Source organism: Drosophila novamexicana, unplaced genomic scaffold (genome assembly GCF_003285875.2).
Source record: "Drosophila novamexicana strain 15010-1031.04,08,12 unplaced genomic scaffold, DnovRS2.1 tig00000820-arrow-pilon, whole genome shotgun sequence".
NCBI lineage: Eukaryota > Metazoa > Arthropoda > Insecta > Diptera > Drosophilidae > Drosophila > Drosophila novamexicana.
Window position 1 is genome coordinate 3,126,952 of NW_020824828.1, and position 20,709 is coordinate 3,147,660.

The following is a 20,709-nucleotide window of genomic DNA, read 5'->3' on the forward strand; positions in this document are numbered from 1 at the left end:
AAATAACGTTGACATGCATATGTATATTATTTAATATGGGACTGAAGAGACACTTTTTCGGCGATTCGATGCTTCTCTCTGATTGCAAAAATTGTTAACTATCTCAATAACTAGAGCCGCTGTCCAGATCCCTTACAAGGCAAGTGTTGAGAAAATATTTATACAAGTCTTGGGCAAAGAAAACATTTTGACTGGGGCTCATTTGTGATTTGATTATCACGCATAGTCGCCATGCATAAACCAGGCCATGAGTACACATGCCACGCGCACACACATGTGCTTTCCGCTCTAGATGGCATCCGCTTAAGTAAACAAGTCTGGTGCAAAAATTGAGTTGACGCCTGGCAAAAGCAAACTTAAGCTGTCATACACATGCACAGCGGGTAGGTGGTAGGGTATAGGGGCTAGTGTTTGTCGGGTATAGGAGCAGAGGCGTGTGTGGGTCTTCGCACAACGTTGCCATGCGACAACTTGTTGCACGACTCTTAAAAGAGTCGACGAGCAGCTGAAGGAGGCGGACAAGCAACCAGGCGCAGCGGGGCCCGTATTTGGTCTGATGATTACGCCGACAGCAACAGAATTTGCCACCCATGCGCCCACTCAAAAGCAACAACAACAAAAAAAAAAAAAGGGAAAAAGAGAAGATATATATTTGGTCCAATCGCAATTTGCTTAATTAACAAAGTTTCCCTTCACAGGCGAACAAACTTGACTAGCTTGCGACTGCTCTTGCGCAGCAGAACCTTGCCCAGCGGCTGTCCGAATCCCTCGTACTGCTGATAGACATGTAGGCCGCGCACCACCGTGGCATGTACCACACCGCTCAGCCTCTGGCCGGCATAGGGCGTGGCCGGTTTGTGGGCAGCGAACAGATCCTCGGCCGTGACGGTGAACTGCTCGTCGGGCTGCCAGATGCAAAAGTCGGCATCGTAGCCCTCGGCAATGCGCCCCTTGAAACTGGACAGGCCGCAGAGCTGCGCCGGCTGCCAGCACATCAGGCGATGCACCTCGGCCACGCTTAGGGGTTGCTCCTCCTGCTGGCCGCGCGTCCACACCACGGGCAGGCTCAGCTGCAGCGAACTGATGCCCGGCCAGGCGTTCATGAAATTGCCACGCCCGCGTCCATAGGTCAGACAGCGGGCGCCGGGCGTGGCCGAGGAGTGATCGCTGGCGATCAGCTGTAGCGCGGCGTCCGGTTGCCGCAGCGCCTGCCACAGCAGCGCCTGATTGGCGCGCTCTCTGATGGGCGGCCAGGTCTTGAACTCGGTGCCACAATCGGGCACCTCTTCCGCACTGAGTGCCACATAATGTGGACACGTCTCCGCCGTCAGCTGCGTGCCCGCTTGTCGCCGGCTTGCTGCCAGCACGGACAGCGCCTCGGCGCAGCACAGATTCATAATGTGATAGCGTTGCTCTGGATGCTGTGCGGCCACACGGCAGATTAGCTCCACCGCCGAAAGCTCCATGCTGGCGGGTCGTGTGCGCAGAAAATTCGCATAACATTTGCACGAGTCGTCATCCGGGAGCACCACTGCCTCACTGTGTGGCAGCTCGGCGTGGAACTGTACGGACAAAAACATTTGCTCTCATTTGGTAGATATTTATGCATACATGTATATATATATATATAAATATATTTGTATCAAGGCTGCAAACCAGTTTTGAGCCTCTTTGGCATCGGAATTCCCATTTGGTTTTAAATAATGTTCGCATCTTTCTAGGAAACGAATCAGAATGCTTCAATCGGTAGATGCCCTGCATCCAGCACCAAGCTGCCCTAATAAACATTCTTTTTGGAAAAAACGATTGAATGTGCCATCCAAATGTGTGTACATACCGAAATGCAAGGCTATTCCGCGTGGGAGTGGTGGCTGGAGATATCGAAAAAGTTAATTATTCGAAATCTGCGTTTACTATACGCCTTCATACAACATTTGGCGTCCCTGGCTATTATAAGCTCTAAAATATGATTGAATAACAGAATCCCATTTTCGATTTTAATCGATTTTCCGGAAACACGGGTAGTTATGGCTTATTTAATATGCGTTTGCTTAACGAGAGCCTGTTTGCCTGTTTTGGGGGTTTTATGAATTGTGGGGTGTTGAAACATAGATAAAGCAAAAATAAGGAAAGACTACGGACTATACAATAAAGTCCGAGATATGGTCCCAACAACAGAATAGCAGCTTCGATTTTTATCGATTTTGCGGAAGCAGAACTAGTTATCGATGATTTAATCTGCGTGTACTATAAGATAGCCTATATGTATACCCATTTTGGCTTCTATAACTATCATAAGTTTCTAGATTCTAGATCTTAAGGTCTTCGAAATCGATGTTAATCAACATACGTGTAAACTGATAGACAGTCAAAGATACAGACATGGCTAGATTTAGTCAGCTGGGAACGGAGAAGGCTCCTTCTGCTTGTTATAGACATTGGCACAGGGCAAGGCTTGAGCTAAATGCTGTGTTTCAGAATGGCAGGGAGTTGATTTACGAGCCGTAAATCGAATCAGGGCTTGCAGCCCTGGTAGTTGTTCACATATAGCTACCGCTATAACCGCATCCGTTTCGTGCTCCTTGTTTAGCTGGTTGAGCGCCTCGACGAGCTGGGCTTCGTTGATCGCTGCGAACTCCTCGCCGACAGGCGGTGCGCTGCCACAGAGTGTGCACTGTAGTCCCACCACGCCGGCCGCCAGCTGCGGCGCCAGCTGATCGATGTTGCCGGGCACCAGACCGCCCCAGAAGCCCACGTCCACGTAAATTTTGCCGCGTGCCGTGGAGGTTTTTGCTTTGAGCGCCTGCACGTTCACTGTGGTAGGCGTGGCATTGCTGCGGGCGTTGAGCTGTAGAAAGGTTTGTAGGAGCTCTAGCAGCCAGGCGCTAGCCACAATCTGGCAGTTACTCACGTGGGCCGATTGATGATGGTGGTGAACCCGCCGGCGGCTGCCGCCTTAGTCGCCGACACAAATCCCTCCCAGTCTGTGCGGCCTGGCTCGCTGATGTGCACATTCGTATCAATTAGACCCGGCATCAGCAGAAGATCCCCAAAATCATAGACAGCTTCCGATTCCGTATTATATAGATAGGTGTTGACCTCTTGCGTTGTGCGTAGGACTGAAAGCAAATGTAGCATGAACATGAGATAGAGCGCGAGAGAGAGAGAGAGAGAGGGCCTAAAGAGTTTTTCAATTTAATCTAATATACAATATTCCGATATTTCCCAATCAATATTCAATATATAGTATAAGCAATTAGTTTTTCAATCTGCAGAATTTGTACATTTGTCTAACCTTATTTCAAAACAGATTCGTGGTAGATCTAATTTCTCAAAAGGCCAAATTCGTGGTACTTTTTGCTTGGCATCGAATTGATTTATGAATTTTCAGAATCCTTTAAGAAATTCAATTCATTTTGCACCATTTTATGCAATATTTACACTTTGGCAAAAGCAAACATTTTCAATTAGACATCAGTCTAGGGCTACAATTAATATTTACTTGTCAGAGAAATTGAAATTGGTTTTTATATTGTGAATTTTCAATGCAATTGGACGAATTTGGCAAAGAATATTTGCTATTGGCACAAAAAATAGTTCACTTTAATGCATTAGGATAAAAGCTGTAGGTAAGCTTTATGCAGTTTTTTATTTATCAGTGTATTACATTTTTGTTTTTAGTTCCTCAATTTGTGATGCACTGTATTTACTTTACTTTCAATCTAGAGTGCATGCCTCTTCTTTTTGTTGTTTCATAAACTCTGCATGAATGTGCATAAGCGATCAATTTGTGATTTAATCAAATAGACTATTATTTTATTTGAATAGGTTTCAGATATATGTAACCAAGCTATTTTTATATTTATCTATTTATCTTAAAAACATATCGACTAAAAACTGAACAAATTCAATATAGAAGTACTGAAGGACTGAAGGACAACATTTGCTATCTATTATACTATATTTATATTATATTATTAATAATAATATATGTATCTATTATACTAGCCGGTATTCCTGATTATCCCTTTAAATATAACCTGTTTCACCCAATTCCCGCTCGTGAAAAATGTAATCTATTTGAAAATATCGCTGAAATCAACGGTTTCCGCCCATGTTAGTCTTGTGATGATAATCTTGAAGCCGATGAATCCACTTTCGTTCATTAAATCTCACATTTTTCATCCAAGAGCTGTGCATATCGAGAAAAGCGAATCAAAAAAATGTTATTAAAGTTGCATGTAACAGTTGTCCAGTAAATTTCCACAGTTGCGTGTGGAATTTTCAAAATCGCTGAAATTTAAGCATTCATAAACTTCTTATGTAGCTTTAAGGCGATTGGACCAAGCTTAAACTTCGCTGAAAAATCTTTGCCTTACAATTTCCTCCGAGGAAGCTTGGATTCCACAAAAAGTGTGAAACGCGTCTCAAATGATTTCTCATAAATATCTTTAGAAATGATTGAAACGGGAAACCTTACCCACCAAATCTTTAACCCTCATTTCCGCAAAGGAAGAATTGCATTTTCCGAAAAGCGTGAAACACCTCTCAAATGAATTTGAATAAAATATCTCTTAAAATGAGTTTTTAGAACGAGCAGATGGTAAACATAAAAGTTTTATACAAACGTCTTTCGTTGGAATTTGGACCCCGGACAGTAAACATTTTATCTACCTAGCTCTTACAGTTAGGGCTGCGCGTTGTCAGTCTGTCAGTCTGTCTGTCAGTTTGTCAGTCAGTCATTCAGTCAGTCAGTCAGTCAATCAGCCAGTCAGTCATATAGGGATTAAATGTTACAGCATTATGGCTGTTTTCTGGGTGCATCAATAACCTAATGGTTCTCTAAGTGCAATATTTTTAAAATTTTCCTGTTCATACGTCTTGCATCGTGCGCTTTTTTATATAAACAAAATTGCATATTTTCACTAAAGCTTTTATTTAAAAATATCAATATTGTGTATACTATACGAGCGTCTATAGCCTAAATTTGCTGTACATCTCTTGTAAGCCCCAACATATGGTCAAAAACTTAAAAAATTGGGAGCCTCCATCTCTTTTAATCTTTGAGATCAATCAAGAGGACAGGACTGACTCGACTATTGATGCTGATTACAAATATATGAAACTATATAGAGTTCAAGATGCCTACTTCTGCTTGGTATTATCACCCTTTCATACATTGCTGAAGTGTAAAGTTCCTTTACTAACACAATTCCATGTCCATTGGGTTTAAGTACACAGATAATGAACTGCTGCTTTGCTTTCGTTCCGCTGCTTCATGCTTTACAATTCGCAACTAGTTTAAGCTTTGGGCGAATGTCACTTTCTTTGCGAGACTGGAGTCGATAGCATTCGCACTGGAAGTGAACAAAACGCATAATAAATAAATTCTATTCACGAGCTGGTTCTATAAACACAAACAATTTTAGCTCTCTCTCTCTCTCTCTCTCTCTGCATGCCCACTCTCTATAGCTCTTTGGCAGTCAAGAGAAACCTAAAATTAAATAAAACCACACAAGTGTCATACTTAACACAAACATCTGCCTATGAGTATATAAATAAGTATTTTTTCCACCTTATAATGGGCAAAAGGTTGCGAGATTGAGCCCTTCCTCTTACCGCGTCTGATGATGCCGCCCGTGTCCACAATGATGCCACCGTTGAGAGGCAACTCGTGGCTGCCATCGCCCAAATAAATGCGCCGGCTAAGGAACAGTAAATCCATAAAAAGATCTTCTCTAAACGAAAGTAAAAAAACAACTGAAAATTTGAGTAACTTGTCGGTTTATTTCTGTACGAAATGCAGAGATCACGACAATGGGGATTATTTTTTGCTCACGCACTCAGCTAATGACAAACTCTCTCATTCCCTCTCTCTTGTTCTCTTGTTCTCGGTTCATTTGCATAAAATAATTAAAAGCAAAGCACTGGCAAAAAATTAGAGAAGAGAAAGCAACAACAATTCAATTGTGGCCAAAATTTGGCCTTATCAAATCTCAAGTGCATGTGTGAGTGTGCTTACAGCTTTTTATGCTTTTCATACCCTGTACACATTGAAATTCACTCAAAAGGGTATAATGGTTTTGTGTGCGTGAGTGTAACAGGCGGAAGGAAGCAACTGCAATTGTCTGCCTCTCTGTCCGTCCGTATGTATGAAAGTGCCTAAATCAGGAACTATAACAGCTGAGCCTTACGATTTGAACATTGGCCTCTCAAGACATATCATCGATGGCTCAGCCTATTTGCACAAAATCGATAGAAATCGGTTACGACTTATTGACGTCATATGACAGATAGACCAAGTTTGGTATGCATGATATCTAGACATACACAGATTAGGAAAATGTTTCTATTGGGAAAGCCCTTGCCGTTCGGTACAAAATTAAAAGTTAACTCATTTTTTGTGGCATTTTCCGTGTCTTTGGAACTTACACGCATTTGAATGCGATATTTACCTGAAAATTTGATAAAGATCGGACAACAAACACGGAAGTTTATCAAGAAAACTTCTTTCATAGCATACATTTTATAAAGATCGGACAATAAGCACCGAAAGCAATCAAGAAAACTTTTTCCGCAGCATCGGGCTAAGGATAGAAGAAGCACAACCGTTGTGTGCCAGCGGCGTGTTTCTATGCGTTTATGTGCGTGTGTGTGCATGTGTGAGTAAGTGTATGTATTTATAGAAAGAAGCTAGAATATTTTCAGCGGCAGCTCGGCGAAGTGGGTTCAGGGTATCTTATAGTCGGGCACTCTCGGCCAGAGTACTATTAGTTGTATTTTGTTGGTTTTTAAGTTTTTTGACTGCTTTGGCTGAGGCGTGCTTAAGCTGGTGGCGCCACCCAGCGGAAGCTTTTTGGCTGTTTTGCCAAATTGTGCTTTCTTCTTTTTTTGTTGTTTAGTTTTTGTTGCTGAAAAAAAAATGAAGGTAAAGCAAAACTGAAACCGAAAACGATTCGCATAGAGCGAATACACAAAATACGAATGTCCGTGTGTGTGTGGGCGTGTGTGCGTGGGCGTGTGTGCGTGTGTGCGTGTGCGCTTTGCCGAATGCACAAAGCCAAAGCCGAATGGCCAAATGTAGTTCCACTTGTTGTTGCTGGCGCCGCCGCCGCCGCCGCTTAGGGCTCGACGTTGTCGGCACTGTTGCGTCTCTGCTGGCAGATACACACGCATAGGATACGACCATGTCCTTAACACCAACACTAGCATGCTGATGAGGCTGCAGCAATTGCGCGCCGCCTCCGCAGCCGCCGGCCGCCATCACAGGCCGTGCAGTGCCCGTGTCATCAAACTGAAATTGAAGCGATTTGAGTTCGAGACGCCATGGCCGAGCCGCCGCCTTCTCGTGCCCCTCATTGTCGCCGTCGCCGTGCTCGGCCTCGTCTGCGTCCTCGTACTCGCACTTCGTCCTCGTCCTCGTCCTTGCCCTCATCCTCATCCTCAACTTCGCCCTCGTCCACATCCTCGTCGGACCCGTCGTTTGGCATCGTCCTCGCCAACGTCGGCCGACTCGTTGGCTCGTCTCGTCGTGGCCATCGTTGGTCGCGTCATTCTCGTGCTCATCGTCGTCGCTGCTGGCCACAGAAACCAGAGTTGGCGCTGCCGTGCAGCATATTCAACACTTCACTCCGCTTCGAGCAGCCTCGCGACAACCAGTTGAAATTTTTCGTTAGGAGCAGAATCCAAGAATCAAACACACACATACACACACACACACAGCCACACACACTTAATCAAATCACAAAACAAAAAAAAAAAAAAAAACAAATAAATTCAAATCTTAACGTAAAGTTAATTAACATAATTAATAATTGAATTATTTCAAAAGAATTACAACATTTTTTTTTCCCGCACAAAAGCAACACAACATTTTCCAAGTCGACTTTTCCAGTGTGCAATTTGAGTTTAACGGTTAATCTCGCAGTGAATTGAATCTAACGGTGAGCGCAACATTTTCAAATTGCATTCTTTTTTTTTAAATGTGTTAAAGACATGTTTTTTTTATTTTTTTTAATGCTGGCAAAGCCATAAATTAAGCGAACGCATAAATAATATGCCAAGTGATAAAAGCAAATAAATCAAACTGATAAATGCAAAATGAAAAGCAAAAGAAGAATGAAAAAAAAACCTAAAAAATTCAAAGATTTGATTTATATGGGATTCAGCATATACTTTTTTTATAGAAGTTTTTTTTTTGAAGCTGTGAATTGTAAACGTAATCAAAATATAAAAATCATGTGTATTTGCTCACTTTGATATTGAATAACATTATTATTGAAGCTGTTTTTTAAAGTGTTTTTTACCTAGTTATTTTTGCCAAATATTTAAACTTTAAGCTTTCACCTGATGTTCGTTTCGATCCTATATATTGTCCACAGTTTAACGCTCAGAATTTTGTATACTTAGTTAGCTATTCAAAGAAATTTACAGAGAAATTTAGGAGCAATTCAACTCTTTCGATTTGTTAATCTCTTGATCTTTTGATCCTGTGAACCTCTGTATATAGATCTGCATCTATACGCAGTGTATGAATATATTTCAATAGGAAAAAGCTTAAATTAAACAAATGATTAACTGCAAAGTTGGGCAGCTCTCTTAAGGACAGCCTTAGAAAGGAGCTCAACCATGCGGCTTGCAACTTCTTCAAGTCTTTTGTTAAAGCTGAACATATTCTGCATATCGTTCTACATTTTATAATAAACTATATAATTCTTCCTAGTTGAGCATTCACAAAGTTACAAAATGTGTACCCAACTTTTTCTGAACTAGCTTTGGCTGCCAAGTTCTGTGGCTGGGATTTTTGTCTAATTAGGCTCGGCTTCAAGTTTGTATGCTTGTTGTGCCGCTGCCAAAGAACTTTCTCATAGAGACAGCTCATCTGGAATCCATCCGGGCTTGTCATGCTCCTCCATGCTTCTGCATTTGGCATAATTATTGAAATTGTATCCTTAATGAGAGCAACAATTTTTGTGAAAATAAATACCTTCACCATTTTTCGTATTTCGAGTTTTTTATTCAATATTCGATACTTAATCAACGCACCAATTTTACTTTTACTATCATATCTGATTTCTTGGTAAATACTTTGTACAGTTTTTATGCTGAAATACCGTCAACTATATATTTCATATGCCTAATTAAGGTAAAAATGTTTCTTTTGCTCTGATTTTTGTTTGACAGTAAATGCTTGGCATAGTCTTGATACTGAAATACCGTGCAATATTTGATTTATTCAATTAAAGCAATTCACGCGAAATTTCAAACGATTTTTTTGTTCATCATTAATGAGTGCAGGAATTTTTTTCATAATTATCTTCATTAACGTAGAAATTGATTTTAACTAATTGCAAAGGCTCCCAGAAGAAAATAAATAATATTTACATGCAAATGAAGCAAAGTGAACGAAAATAAAATAAATTGCAACAAAAGTCAATTTAGTTTTGAGTTCTTTGCAAATTAATCGCTTTCACATAGTTCAGGTATACGGCAGCATTTTGAGCTTTTTTTTTTTTTTAAAGCTAGTTCCTTAGTTTTCATCTCTTTTCAATTGAATTGCAAACGAGTTTCTGACTGGCAGGATTTGGGCAGCTGGAGTTGCAGTTCCATGAACTCAGGCTTTAGCTTGAGCCTCTATTTCTCACGTATTTTCAAAATTTTAGTGATGCAAGCCAACTTTTCTTTGCTACTGCAGCCCTTTTTGCTGAAAGTGTTGCAAGTCGTAGATATTTTCATAGACAAGATTCGGGCTTAATTAGATTTCGACCCAAAAATTGGCATCTACCAAATATGGTTAGATGCAAGGGTTCGTGCCAAAGTTGCTTGAACGTTGGGGTTCGATATGCCTTCAAAAGTTTTCTATAGAGAGAGTTTCGGTTCGCATGTTTTTAGGGCAATTGATGTGTTTTAAGCAGCGGTTTTCAGAAAAAGCTAAATAACAATGCCGCAGCCTGGATTGAAACAGGATCTTTGCTTCCTTCGAACCGAAACTAAAGCGAAAGTTAATTACGGATCGGGTTCTGTTAATTTTTGTTTACCGCTTGGCCGAACAGTTTATGGCTAAGAAAATATATGAAAAAAAAAGCATTTATTAAAAGGGAAAAGTTGAAAGACAGACGAAATGTGCAGCTGGCAAAGTAAAATTTAAATTTGTTTAAATGAAAATTGGGCTGCGTGTTGGTTCGCTGATAAGCTCCAAGACTTATAGCATACTTATATATATATAATTTTTTTAAATTTATTTTTTTGCTTGAAATAAATCGCGGATTAATTGTTTGCTGAATTGAAACTTATTTTGCCTTTAGCTCTACCGCATGCACAATAAATGGTATTTTATTGCGCTGCCAAAAAGCATGAAATACTCACTTATTCTCATAACAGTGTGTATGTGTGCGTGCGTGTGCGTGCGTGCGTGTGTGAATGTATGTGCAAGTGGTCGAAAGTGATTTATAAACGATTTAATGCGTTGCTGCTGTTGTCGCTTTCATTGTTGTTGTTGCCGTTGGCAGCTGTTGCAGTGGTTGCTGCTGCTGCTGCTGCTGCTGTTCTTGTTGTGATTTACCATAAAATTAATTGCCTGTTAAACATTTTGCAACATTTTGAAAGTACCCAAAAGCCAATTGACTGGGCTTCGGGCTGCGTGGTAAATACATTTTACAAGCCAGGCAAAAAATAAATAATAATACAAACAAAAAAAGCAACAACAGAAGCTGAACCTGAACGTCACCAGCAGCAGCATCGCATATAAATAATAATAAACAAAAATAAAAGCAGCGTAAAGCAATAAAAATAAAGAAAGCAGTAAACAGAAAAAAGAAAACCCGAAAAGAGAAAGAGCAAGAGCAAAGCTGCGCACGGCCAGGCAAGGAAGCCAAAGTGTCAAGTAAGCAAACATTTAATTTTGATTTATTATTAATTTTCACGCAGCACGCACACAAATAGACGAGCCCCTAAACAAGTTGCCGCCCCAGAGCCAACAACCCCCTCCTCTCGCCTCAGCAGCGAAGGGGGAACGTTGTCTCGTTTGAAACCATAATAGCTTTATGTTTATTTTGTTTTGTTTGCATTTGGTTGTTTTTTTGTTTGTATTTTTGCATTTTTGTTTTTGTTCTCATTTTTTATGCACATTTTTAATGCCAAAAAGCCAGAAATAGATGGAGGCTTAAAAGCAGGCACAAAATTATTGTAATTACTATTTTCCATTAGTTCCGAATTTGGCAACAACAAGTCAAACAGGAAGCCCAACAAAAGCACACACATGCACATACGCGCCAGCGAAGAGACAAAAAGTGTAGCATATAAAAAGGGGCAACAAAAAACAAAAATGCGAAACGAAATGAAAGTGGCGCAAAGTTGTGCAAAAACGTGCGTTTATTTGCGTAAAAACTTGCCATGCTTCACTTCTGCTCCCGCCCCTCTCTCTCTCTCACACACACACACACACACACTCACACACACACACAGCGTGCTCAAGCCCTCCCTCTTGCAGCCGCTGCCTTTGTTGCCCCTGCCCTAGGATTTGGTGTGCGCATTTTTAAGGATTTTTTTTTTGTGCCATAGATAAGAGGCGTGCGCGGGTGCGTTACTTGAGCCTCTCTACCTACACCCCCCTCGCTCTCTTTCTCTCACTCTCTCTTTCTCTCCGTCGCTCTCTAGTGTATGTGTGGCTTAAATTTTGGTTGCTAGAAAAAAAGTTTTAATCCCGCTTTTGTATCTCTCTCAGGCGGACAGCTATACAGAATCGCCCAACAAGTTTTGCCTCTTGGCTGGCTGCCTTTTATCGCTGTTGCCTTTTTCTTTTGTTTTGTTTTTGTTTTTGTTTTTTTTTCTTCTGTTTTAATGTTTATTTTTGTTATCGTCATTTGTCGTCTTTGCCGTTGTCTCTTTCTCTTTGTCTTGGCATTCCTTTTAATGATGTTCGCAGTCTAGATCCAAGGCTTTAATTGTATTGATTAAATGCTAAATTGGGCTGCGTAACAGACAAAAAATATATATATATATATATATATATATATATGTGTGTGTGTGTGTGTATAAAAATGCCAGAGCTAGAACAATAACAAAATAAAAGCAGAAGGCAACATTTAATTGTTAATAACAAGCGCACCAACAATTACTATGATTAAAAACGAAATGCCACGAATGGACATTCACAATAATTAGCACGATGGACGCTCAGGTGTTTAATTAAAACTAATAGAAACGACCGGAGACAGCAGCGAGTGGCCGGCCAGCAGAAGATAGCCAAGAAGCGTAGACAATTTCAACGTGAAACAATTAACGGCTCTGACATAAAAGCCAAGGCGACAGCAGCAGAAGCAGAAGCAGAAGCAGCAACAACTGCGAAAAGTACATGACAATGGCATTGCAGCAGTAACAGTAACAGCAGCAGTAAAAGCAACAGCAACAGCAGCAATAACAAGAGAGAACAGCTTTATTCGGCACGTCAAAGTTGAAATACCCTAGCAGACATTGGCTTCGATGTGCTCTATTCAAGACCTAGACGCCATATGACATAGTGCTCCGATGTACAAAAGATTTTTCTAACATTTATTGGGCTCTTAGGCGAACAGTTTTTTAAGATATGTATTTGGAAAAACAAAAAAGCTTTCGTTGGAAAACTTACTTTGCAGAATTCATCCGTCCGTCAAGATGTCATCAAAGTTTAAATACTTATTTTTGACCGATCAATCCTGTGTCTGCTATATGATAATGTATTCTGATATTGATAAGATTTTGTTCATATGTATTGGGCTCTTAAATGGGCACTTTTGTCAAGATATTTTTAAAACCAAATAAGCTCTCCGTCCGATAACTTATGTTCCACGAATCCCTTAAATCTTTATGATAAATTAGCCTGAATTAGGTAAGATTTTGTTCATATATAAGAAACATCCCTATGTTTTTTCTGACACTCTGAGCTGCCAAGCTGCAAGATATCTTCAAGATAAAAGATAGCTTGATCACAAAACAAATTAATTTTCCAGAGAGCTTAGTACTGCTGGCTTAAAAACTAAGTGGATTCGATTTTAAAGAAAAAACCTGATCAGGAATATATATATATTCAGTGTGTGGTCTCCTTTCACTCCTAGAATGAAATCTACAAGGATGTAGCAACGGCTAGGCGACAACAGCGCCATAGAATAACAATTAGAGCAACAATAGAAACAACAACAATAACATTAGCTTTTCAGTCTTGCTCAAGATTTAGCAGCCGTTGACAATTTATTAAGTGCGGCAAATGGCTGCTTGGCTCTTTCGTCTCTCCTTCTCTCCTCACCTGTCTGTTACGCAATACTCTTCTGTTCCGTTCAGCCATCTTCTGGGACAGCTGTGCGCTACAGTGTGGCAACTCAGCTGTCAGGCGACGTCTATCTCCTTAATATAATTGGGCTTTAGCATCTTTAATATTCGCATTTACACTAAGATACTTTATTTGAGCCAGAAGCTTTGAGCAATTAAAAATGTTTAGCTTCTTAATTCACTTTAATGGATCGAATTTTACTCTTTATTAAATTGAAAGACATTAATTATAAATCCTTAAGGTGGACTTAATTGTGTTTAAATAACGAAATTACCTTTGCTCGCTTTTCAATACATGACGTTAGATTACCGCAGGCTTCTTGAAAAATTTGCTCTATAGACTAACATTAACATTAACATTAACATGAACATTAGCATTAACATTAATATTTTAAGCCTTCTCGAGTCGTTTCTGGTTATGCGTTGACTTATCTCACTATCCCAGAGCAACTGATGGCATTTTAATCAAGCTGGCAACTTGTGGCAGCAACTTCCACTTTCAACATGCAACATGCAACTCGCAACTGACCATTGAATGTACATAAATCTTAGGGCCCGGAATTGCAGTTGCCATTGCCACAGCCAGGGCCAATGCCACAAAACACAAAGCTGACACAAAATCTCATTACGTTCCGTAATGTCACATCAGGCGTGTGCTACGTGTCAGCCAGGCAACACGACATTGTCGACAGTGTCTATCGATGTTGTCGGCGTCTTTCACATGCGTGCCGTCGAAAAATATCCTTTGTAGCATTCCTACTTCTCATTTTCAACACTATCTTCCATGCCTTTCCATCTGTAATATCCTGTATTAGGATGTCCTAATGAAGTTGTGCGAATGTGTGCAACCGTAAAGTTAGTTCGAACCCAATGCAACATATATGAACTTGGGTTCGGTTCGGCTCGGCGTTGAATCAATAAGCCGCCAGCTTCTCACAGTTTTCAATTTTTACAAGAGCACAATTCCGTTTTTTACAATTCACAAATAGTTAGTTACTTGGCCATGTCGAAAAAATAATTATTTAGATAATGCATATGAATATCAGAACATAGAATGTTAAGTCTTCAAAGTAAGCCCCCACATGTATATAACTTGCCGATTCGTTTTATAAACCATTCAACCATACAAAGTGTTTCCAAAGTGTTAAGCAAACATTTTACAGAGCAAAGTTCAATTTATCAACATTTGAGTGTAACCCCATAAAGCAAAAGAACCCATTCGTTGAAATCAAAACTAGAGCTTATTTAATATATTAAATTCTTAGTATTACCATAGCTGGCAATTTTGTGCTATCTGCAACTCCCTGCTGAGTGCTGCAAGCAACACCATCAATGTAATTATTACCCATGAGAGGTTTTCTAATTAAGTTCAGTTATTTGGGATGAAATCTTATTTGAAGGACGGTCGTTAAAACAGTTTTGCTTATTTTTCTTACATAAGGTTCTCTCTGTAAGTGCTCTGTTCCTGTGATAAAATCATATATTTTATTGCAAATATTTGTAAGTGTTGTTTTTATTTTGTTATTCGCTAGAAAACAACACAAATATTTGAACTATTTGGATTTAGTTTTTGCAAAAAGATTGAAAATGTTTGTTGGCAGAATTTGGGTTCGAGTAGCTGCATTTCCAGCTAAAACACGCTTATTTGTTATATTCATATTTTTACTTCTGTTTCACTTCCTTTTGTTTTTTTTTTTTTTATTTTGTGTGTTGCTTTTAATTCTGTTTTCTTGCCTTTTTGGCGCTCCTCCCATAAGCCAATAAGCTCATATTAAACTTAAGCGAGCAGCTCACTCGGTTGAGCAGTAACTGTGTTAAAGGGTGTCGGCTGCTGTTGGGTGGTGCTGGGTGGTGCTGGGTGGTGTGCGGTGGTTATTCTCATTGGCCTTCTCCATTCGAATTGGCTTTGGCTGGCGCAGGGAATTTTCTAAATTACGAGCGATTTATTAAGCTGTCGTTCTTGTGCTTCTTCTTCTGGTTGTTGCGGACTATTAACTCGCCCGAATTGCGCACAGTAAGCACAGCAGAGCACAGCAGAGCACAGCAAAGGGCGCTGGGAATGGCCACAACCCTAATAGACAAATACAAATACAATGCAATTATTTGTTTTGGCACCCAACGCCCGCCCCTGCCGGCTGGGTCTGCTTCTGGGCTGGGGAGTGTAGCCATCTCAGGTGTTGGCGTAAAAAATAACATAAAATAAAATGTGAGCGTGCGCGCGAATCAGGTTAGCAACTGTTTCTGTTATCGCAATTGGAACACGAGTAAAAATTAAAAATTAATTAATATTATTAATTGTTAACAGATTCCATTCACCCAAGTCCTGAGAAGTTAATTGTTTTCGTTTTTTTTTTTGCTCGTAAGCGAATTGCCGTCGTTGAATTAAAGCTGCAGAAAATCGAAGAAAATTCAATTTTCCTTGCATGACTTGAATTCGGGATAAGACTTTTTAGTGTAAAGTGTAACAACTGGCGAAAATGCTGTCAAAGGTATTATCCTAATGAAATTTATTGTACCCTAAGCAATGGCTAAAAGGGGTATAATGCTTTTGTGTTAATGTATGTAACGGGCAGAACAGCTTAGTCGATTTAGCCATGTCAGTCGAATGCGTTGATATTAGAGTTTATGAGAGACAGAGACTTGAAATTGAAATTTTCAAATCCATACAAATCGATAACAAGATTCTGATTTTGATCATATATTAAAGCTAATACGAGACTCTCGTGTAGTTTATAGATAAAGTTGCAGAATATTTCACTTTTTGCCCCCTGCCCCCGTTTTCTGCTAAAATAAACAATCCATGTTTTAAGGTCGCATATAAGGGCTTTGGTATTTATATAAGTTTATTTCGATGAAATATTTATTTGCCGAATGTTTCATAAAAATCGCCCAAGAAACGCCGAGGTAAATAAAGGTAGAATTTGTCATAGTGTGTGGCAAAGGGAAGACGCACAGCAGTTGCATTAATGCACAACCTACTGTGTGTGTGCTTGCGTGTCTATGTGTGTGTGGTGTTGCACACGCATTTAAAGAGGGAATCTGGAGTGCTCGCAGGGCAGCTCGGCGCTGGGGTCAAGGTATCTGCTGGTCTACTAAGGCGTTCTAACTTGTTTTCTATATTATTTTGAAGAATGCTTCTTATGATGTTTGTCTTTAAGGCTTGAAAATACCTTGATTAATTTTCTTTAAACAATTCGTTAAATTCGATATTTGCCTAACAATTGACTCAAGACTTGGTTTTGGTATGTTTGGAATTTGTCATATTAGAAAAGATCATCAAAGTTCACAAAAAGTGACCAAAATCGATAAAGTTTCAATTTACAGCAGTTTAATTAATTTGACAATTTAGATTAGCTGACAATACGTTAAGATAAGATTCCTGATGGTCATTAAACAATCGTTTTGATTTTTAGTATGAAAAGAAAAATATATATTAAAATGCTTTCAAGCATTTATTTCAAGTTGAAAGGAATAAGCGTAATAAGCTTGTATTTTAATGATGTTATTTTCGATAAATTTATTGCTGATAATTAATCGCAAATTGCTTTAAGCATCGAATGATGAGAAACACTGTTAAATTCCATAGAATACTCCGCACAATCTAAGAGACACCTATATATATATATAATCAAGTATATATACACATATATACCAACCTTCCATGACTGCTGGTGGTCTTTTTGGGTCATGCCCGGTAACTGACTTTGAATTCTTTGGTTGAAATCCTCGAACAATTTGCGGCATTAAAGTAACGCGCTTAACTCTGGACAACAGCCAGTGTTCACGCAAACACACACACACACGCACATGTATAAATGTACATGTATATGTATACAGCAATATACACCCAGACGCACACACCTAGCTACACACACGCACAGCTGGTAGTCCGGCGGCGCCATTATTGGCAATGTAGTCGTCGACTTGTTGCGCGTTTTTTTTTCTCTCGCAGACGTCGCGACGCCGTCGTGCACTTAAAGACATACACACACACACACACACACACACACACACACACACACACACACACACACACACACACACACACACACACACACACACACACACACACACACACACACACACACACACACACACACACACACACACACACACACACACACACACACACACACACACACACACACACACACACACACACACACACACACACACACACACACACACACACACACACACACACACACACACACACACACACACACACACACACACACACACACACACACACACACACACACACACACACACACACACACACACACACACACACACACACACACACACACACACACACACACACACACACACACACACACACACACACACACACACACACACACACACACACACACACACACACACACACACACACACACACACACACACACACACACACACACACACACACACACACACACACACACACACACACACACACACACACACACACAAGCACAGGCATATTCATAAATGCTAATAAAGCGCAGAGAGGCGGAGTCCCGCTGTGGCCCATCTGGCATATTTGTTAGCCCGTGTTTTGTGGCGGCTTAAAAGCATTCGCGCCGCTTAGATTTGAGGCACGTTTAATTAAGCAGTTTCACATGCGCTTATTGCATGCATCTGAAGCTACGGCCTGGAATGGTGGCCCAGTGTCCACATGTTTGAAAGCAATTAATGTAGACTAGCTGCTGGGCGCGGTTTTATTCGGACGTTGCGTATACGCAGCATAAAACGCACCAGTCAACTGGAGAAATTGCGTTTCGCTTAACTTTTACTGTGAGCCAGCCGTTTAATTTAAGCTCAAATTTGACAGCTATTTGACAGGCTAGCAGGCTGCCAGGCTGGCAGGCTGGCAAGGAGGCCTAGCAAACTTGGCTTGTGGCTGCAGTTTTGAGGCTAGCTGAGCGGTGACAAGTAACAAGGATGCGCAGTGTACAGCAAGTGTCCTGGCCAAAGTTGCCGAGCAGTGCGGCCTTGACTTAACAATATGCGAAGCCAACCAAGGTCCAAGGTTGACATCAACTTGGCCAATCCATGGCAATTGTAACAGCTCAGAAGCACACACGGTTGAATGCTCAACTATGGGTATATATACGAGCTAATAGCTAGGACAAGGTTAACCCTTTTATGTATGTGTGTATGGGCTTCCGGATGGGAATCATTAATAACCATTTTGACTTGAAGTTAAGCGCAAGTACAAATGTTAAACTGGTTAAGACACATGTGAATACATGTTGCGTTCGTAGGGATGTGTTTATTATGTGTAATAGACTTTAAGAACTTTATAGTATTTTTGATAATGGCAATGATTGTATAATATAATCTCACTCTTTCTTTTTTTTGTTTGACTCACTTGTTATTCTACTTATTCTCGTTTCTTAGCTCTCTCTCTCTCTCTCTATCTATCTCTCTCTCTCTATCTCTCTCTCTCTTCTTCTCAAATTATAATAATTTAAATTCATGAAAAGTCTATATACCTCTCACTGCGCGTCTCTCTGACTCTATTTGCATCTTTCTTTCATGTTGGTTAGTCCGTCTTTTTGATTTTGCCTTTCTACGCGCTTCTCATTAACTTAAATAATACTTATGCATATAATCATTGTCTTACTGATGGGCATACATTGACATATATATCTGTCTTGAGGATAACATAATAAGCCGAGAGTCATACATAAGCTCTTACGCTTACTCCCGAAAATGAGAATCAATATCTTATGCATTATGAGAAATTAATGTTAAACTCTTTTTTTAAGGCAACTTAAATGAAAGAGTTTTATGAAGAACTGCTTTTTGTCTACTGTGACTTTCTATGTTTAGATGGTAGTAATAAAAATTTGTATGTGATATATACTATGAAAACGATTCAAACGTGTGGCCATAGGGTACATTTGGTAAACTGTCAAATTTTTGGGGGTCGAGTTAAAAGTATATTTATCTGTCAGTTTTTCACAGCACTTGTGGAAATACTATGCGGTAAATGCGAATGGAAAAGCGAGGGCTAACGATATAGCATAGCATAGAGCATTATCGATTTGCGCGTAGTCATGTGGTTAATTTAATTTTGTTGCTCGCACAATTTAACGTGAATTGTTCGCTGTCATATTGTGGATGTATAACAATACAACAATTTAGTAACTCTGACGCGGAACTGAAAAAAACGAGCAACAAACCTATCTACAGCTGTCAATTGCAGTTGCGTTTTGAGTGCGTACTTTAACATGCGCCCTATCTCCCAGTATCTCCCTCTCTCGCTCTCGCTCTCGCTCTTACTTACTTTGTCACGCCTTTTAAAGAGACATTTCTTGGTCACGCTTTTCGTGTGTATTTGTATGTGCCTGGGCTTTGCTTCAACTGTGACACGGCAAAAAAAGAGGCCTCTCATCCTCGTACAGCTCCTCCCCCGCCGTCGTGCAAGATAGTCCTAAAGAGCTGAAGAAGCAGAAGAAATGAGAAGAGAACAAAAAAAAGAAAGAAAAGTTGGCAAAGCAACAAGCTGCGATGGTGACGATGATGAGAATGAAAGAAATTTGTGGGTTACGGCAATGGCTTTACATGGTCACAGTTGCCTGGGGTTTCCTCTCTCACTCCCTCTCCTCCCTTCGCTCTACCTCTGTCCCTGTCTTGCTGCCGTTCATTCTCTTTTTGTTGTTTTTCTGCGTGCATGTGTCTCAGTTGTGTTGCCTGCCAGCCAGCCAGCCTGCCAGCCTGTTGCGCCTTTTGCGTGTCGCTTTGTGTGCGCGGCTCAGTTGCTTACAGTTTCAGTCTGTCAGGCGGCAGGCGGCAGGCGGGCAAGTGGGGGACGTGCCTGTACGGCTTGTTGGCGGGGTGGGCGGGGGTTGGCCTGCCAAAATGTCTCGTTCTGCCTTTTATAACAACCCCGTTAGCAGCTATAACCAGAACTGCACATACTTTATCAATAACACCCCCAGCCCGCCCCACCAGCCTATGCCCCTGCCCTAAGCAAAATGAAAAAAAAAATTCTGTCCGACTGTCTGCCTAGTTGTCCAAGTGACGTCTCTTCTATCGCCTCGTTGTGTTTGCTGCTGTGGCAACAATTTGAGAAATAACTCCGGCAATGGCAATGACGCAACTTTTGCGACCCCCTCGTCAAAAAAAAAAAGATTGTACGCACATACACACACACACACACGTACAGGCACACGCTGCCGCACACTAATACCAATGGGGAGCAATACCAATAGAAGTTGCGGCACTGAGCGCCATGGCGTAACAGATACACAAACTTAACTTAACTGAGTGTGTAAGCAATACACGAAGCGACGAGCTGAAAATTGTAAGAAAACGCAACTGTAATACAAGACCTAGGGTGTAGTAGAGGTGTGCCTGTGCGTATGCCTGTGTGCGTGTTTGTGTGCGTGTGCG

General features: G+C 40.6%; 2 protein-coding genes across 2 annotated transcripts in view; one reads left to right on the forward strand and one right to left on the reverse strand.

Moving 5' to 3' along the window:
* Positions 1–692: 692 nt before the first annotated feature.
* On the reverse strand, positions 693–5,725 carry LOC115764372 (allantoinase). Its single transcript, XM_030707334.1, has 4 exons — positions 5,620–5,725; positions 2,912–3,119; positions 2,555–2,834; positions 693–1,562 (listed from the first exon to the last, which is right to left on the reverse strand). Exons 1-4 carry the CDS (start codon positions 5,723–5,725, stop codon positions 693–695), a joined length of 1,464 nt encoding a protein of 487 aa, XP_030563194.1.
* Positions 5,726–7,867: 2,142 nt separating this feature from the next.
* LOC115764348 overlaps positions 7,868–20,709 on the forward strand; it is a 42,904-nt gene continuing 30,062 nt past the window's right edge. The window contains exon 1 of the mRNA XM_030707306.1: positions 7,868–7,943. The gene's annotated coding sequence lies outside the window, so the exon portion shown is untranslated. The remainder of the gene's footprint in view (positions 7,944–20,709) is intronic.

What these genes read in the sequence shown, in the direction of transcription:
- LOC115764372 (XM_030707334.1), bottom strand. Translation starts at nt 5,725, where the DNA reads ATGGATTTACTGTTCCTTAGCCGGCGCATTTATTTGGGCGATGGCAGC. An exon ending in GGGCGGCATCATCAGACGCG is followed by an intron (nt 3,120 to 5,619) that starts GTAAGAGGAAGG and finishes ATTTGCTTTCAG; the next exon opens with TCCTACGCACAACGCAAGAG. An exon ending in ACCATCATCAATCGGCCCAC is followed by an intron (nt 2,835 to 2,911) that starts GTGAGTAACTGC and finishes CAACGCCCGCAG; the next exon opens with CAATGCCACGCCTACCACAG.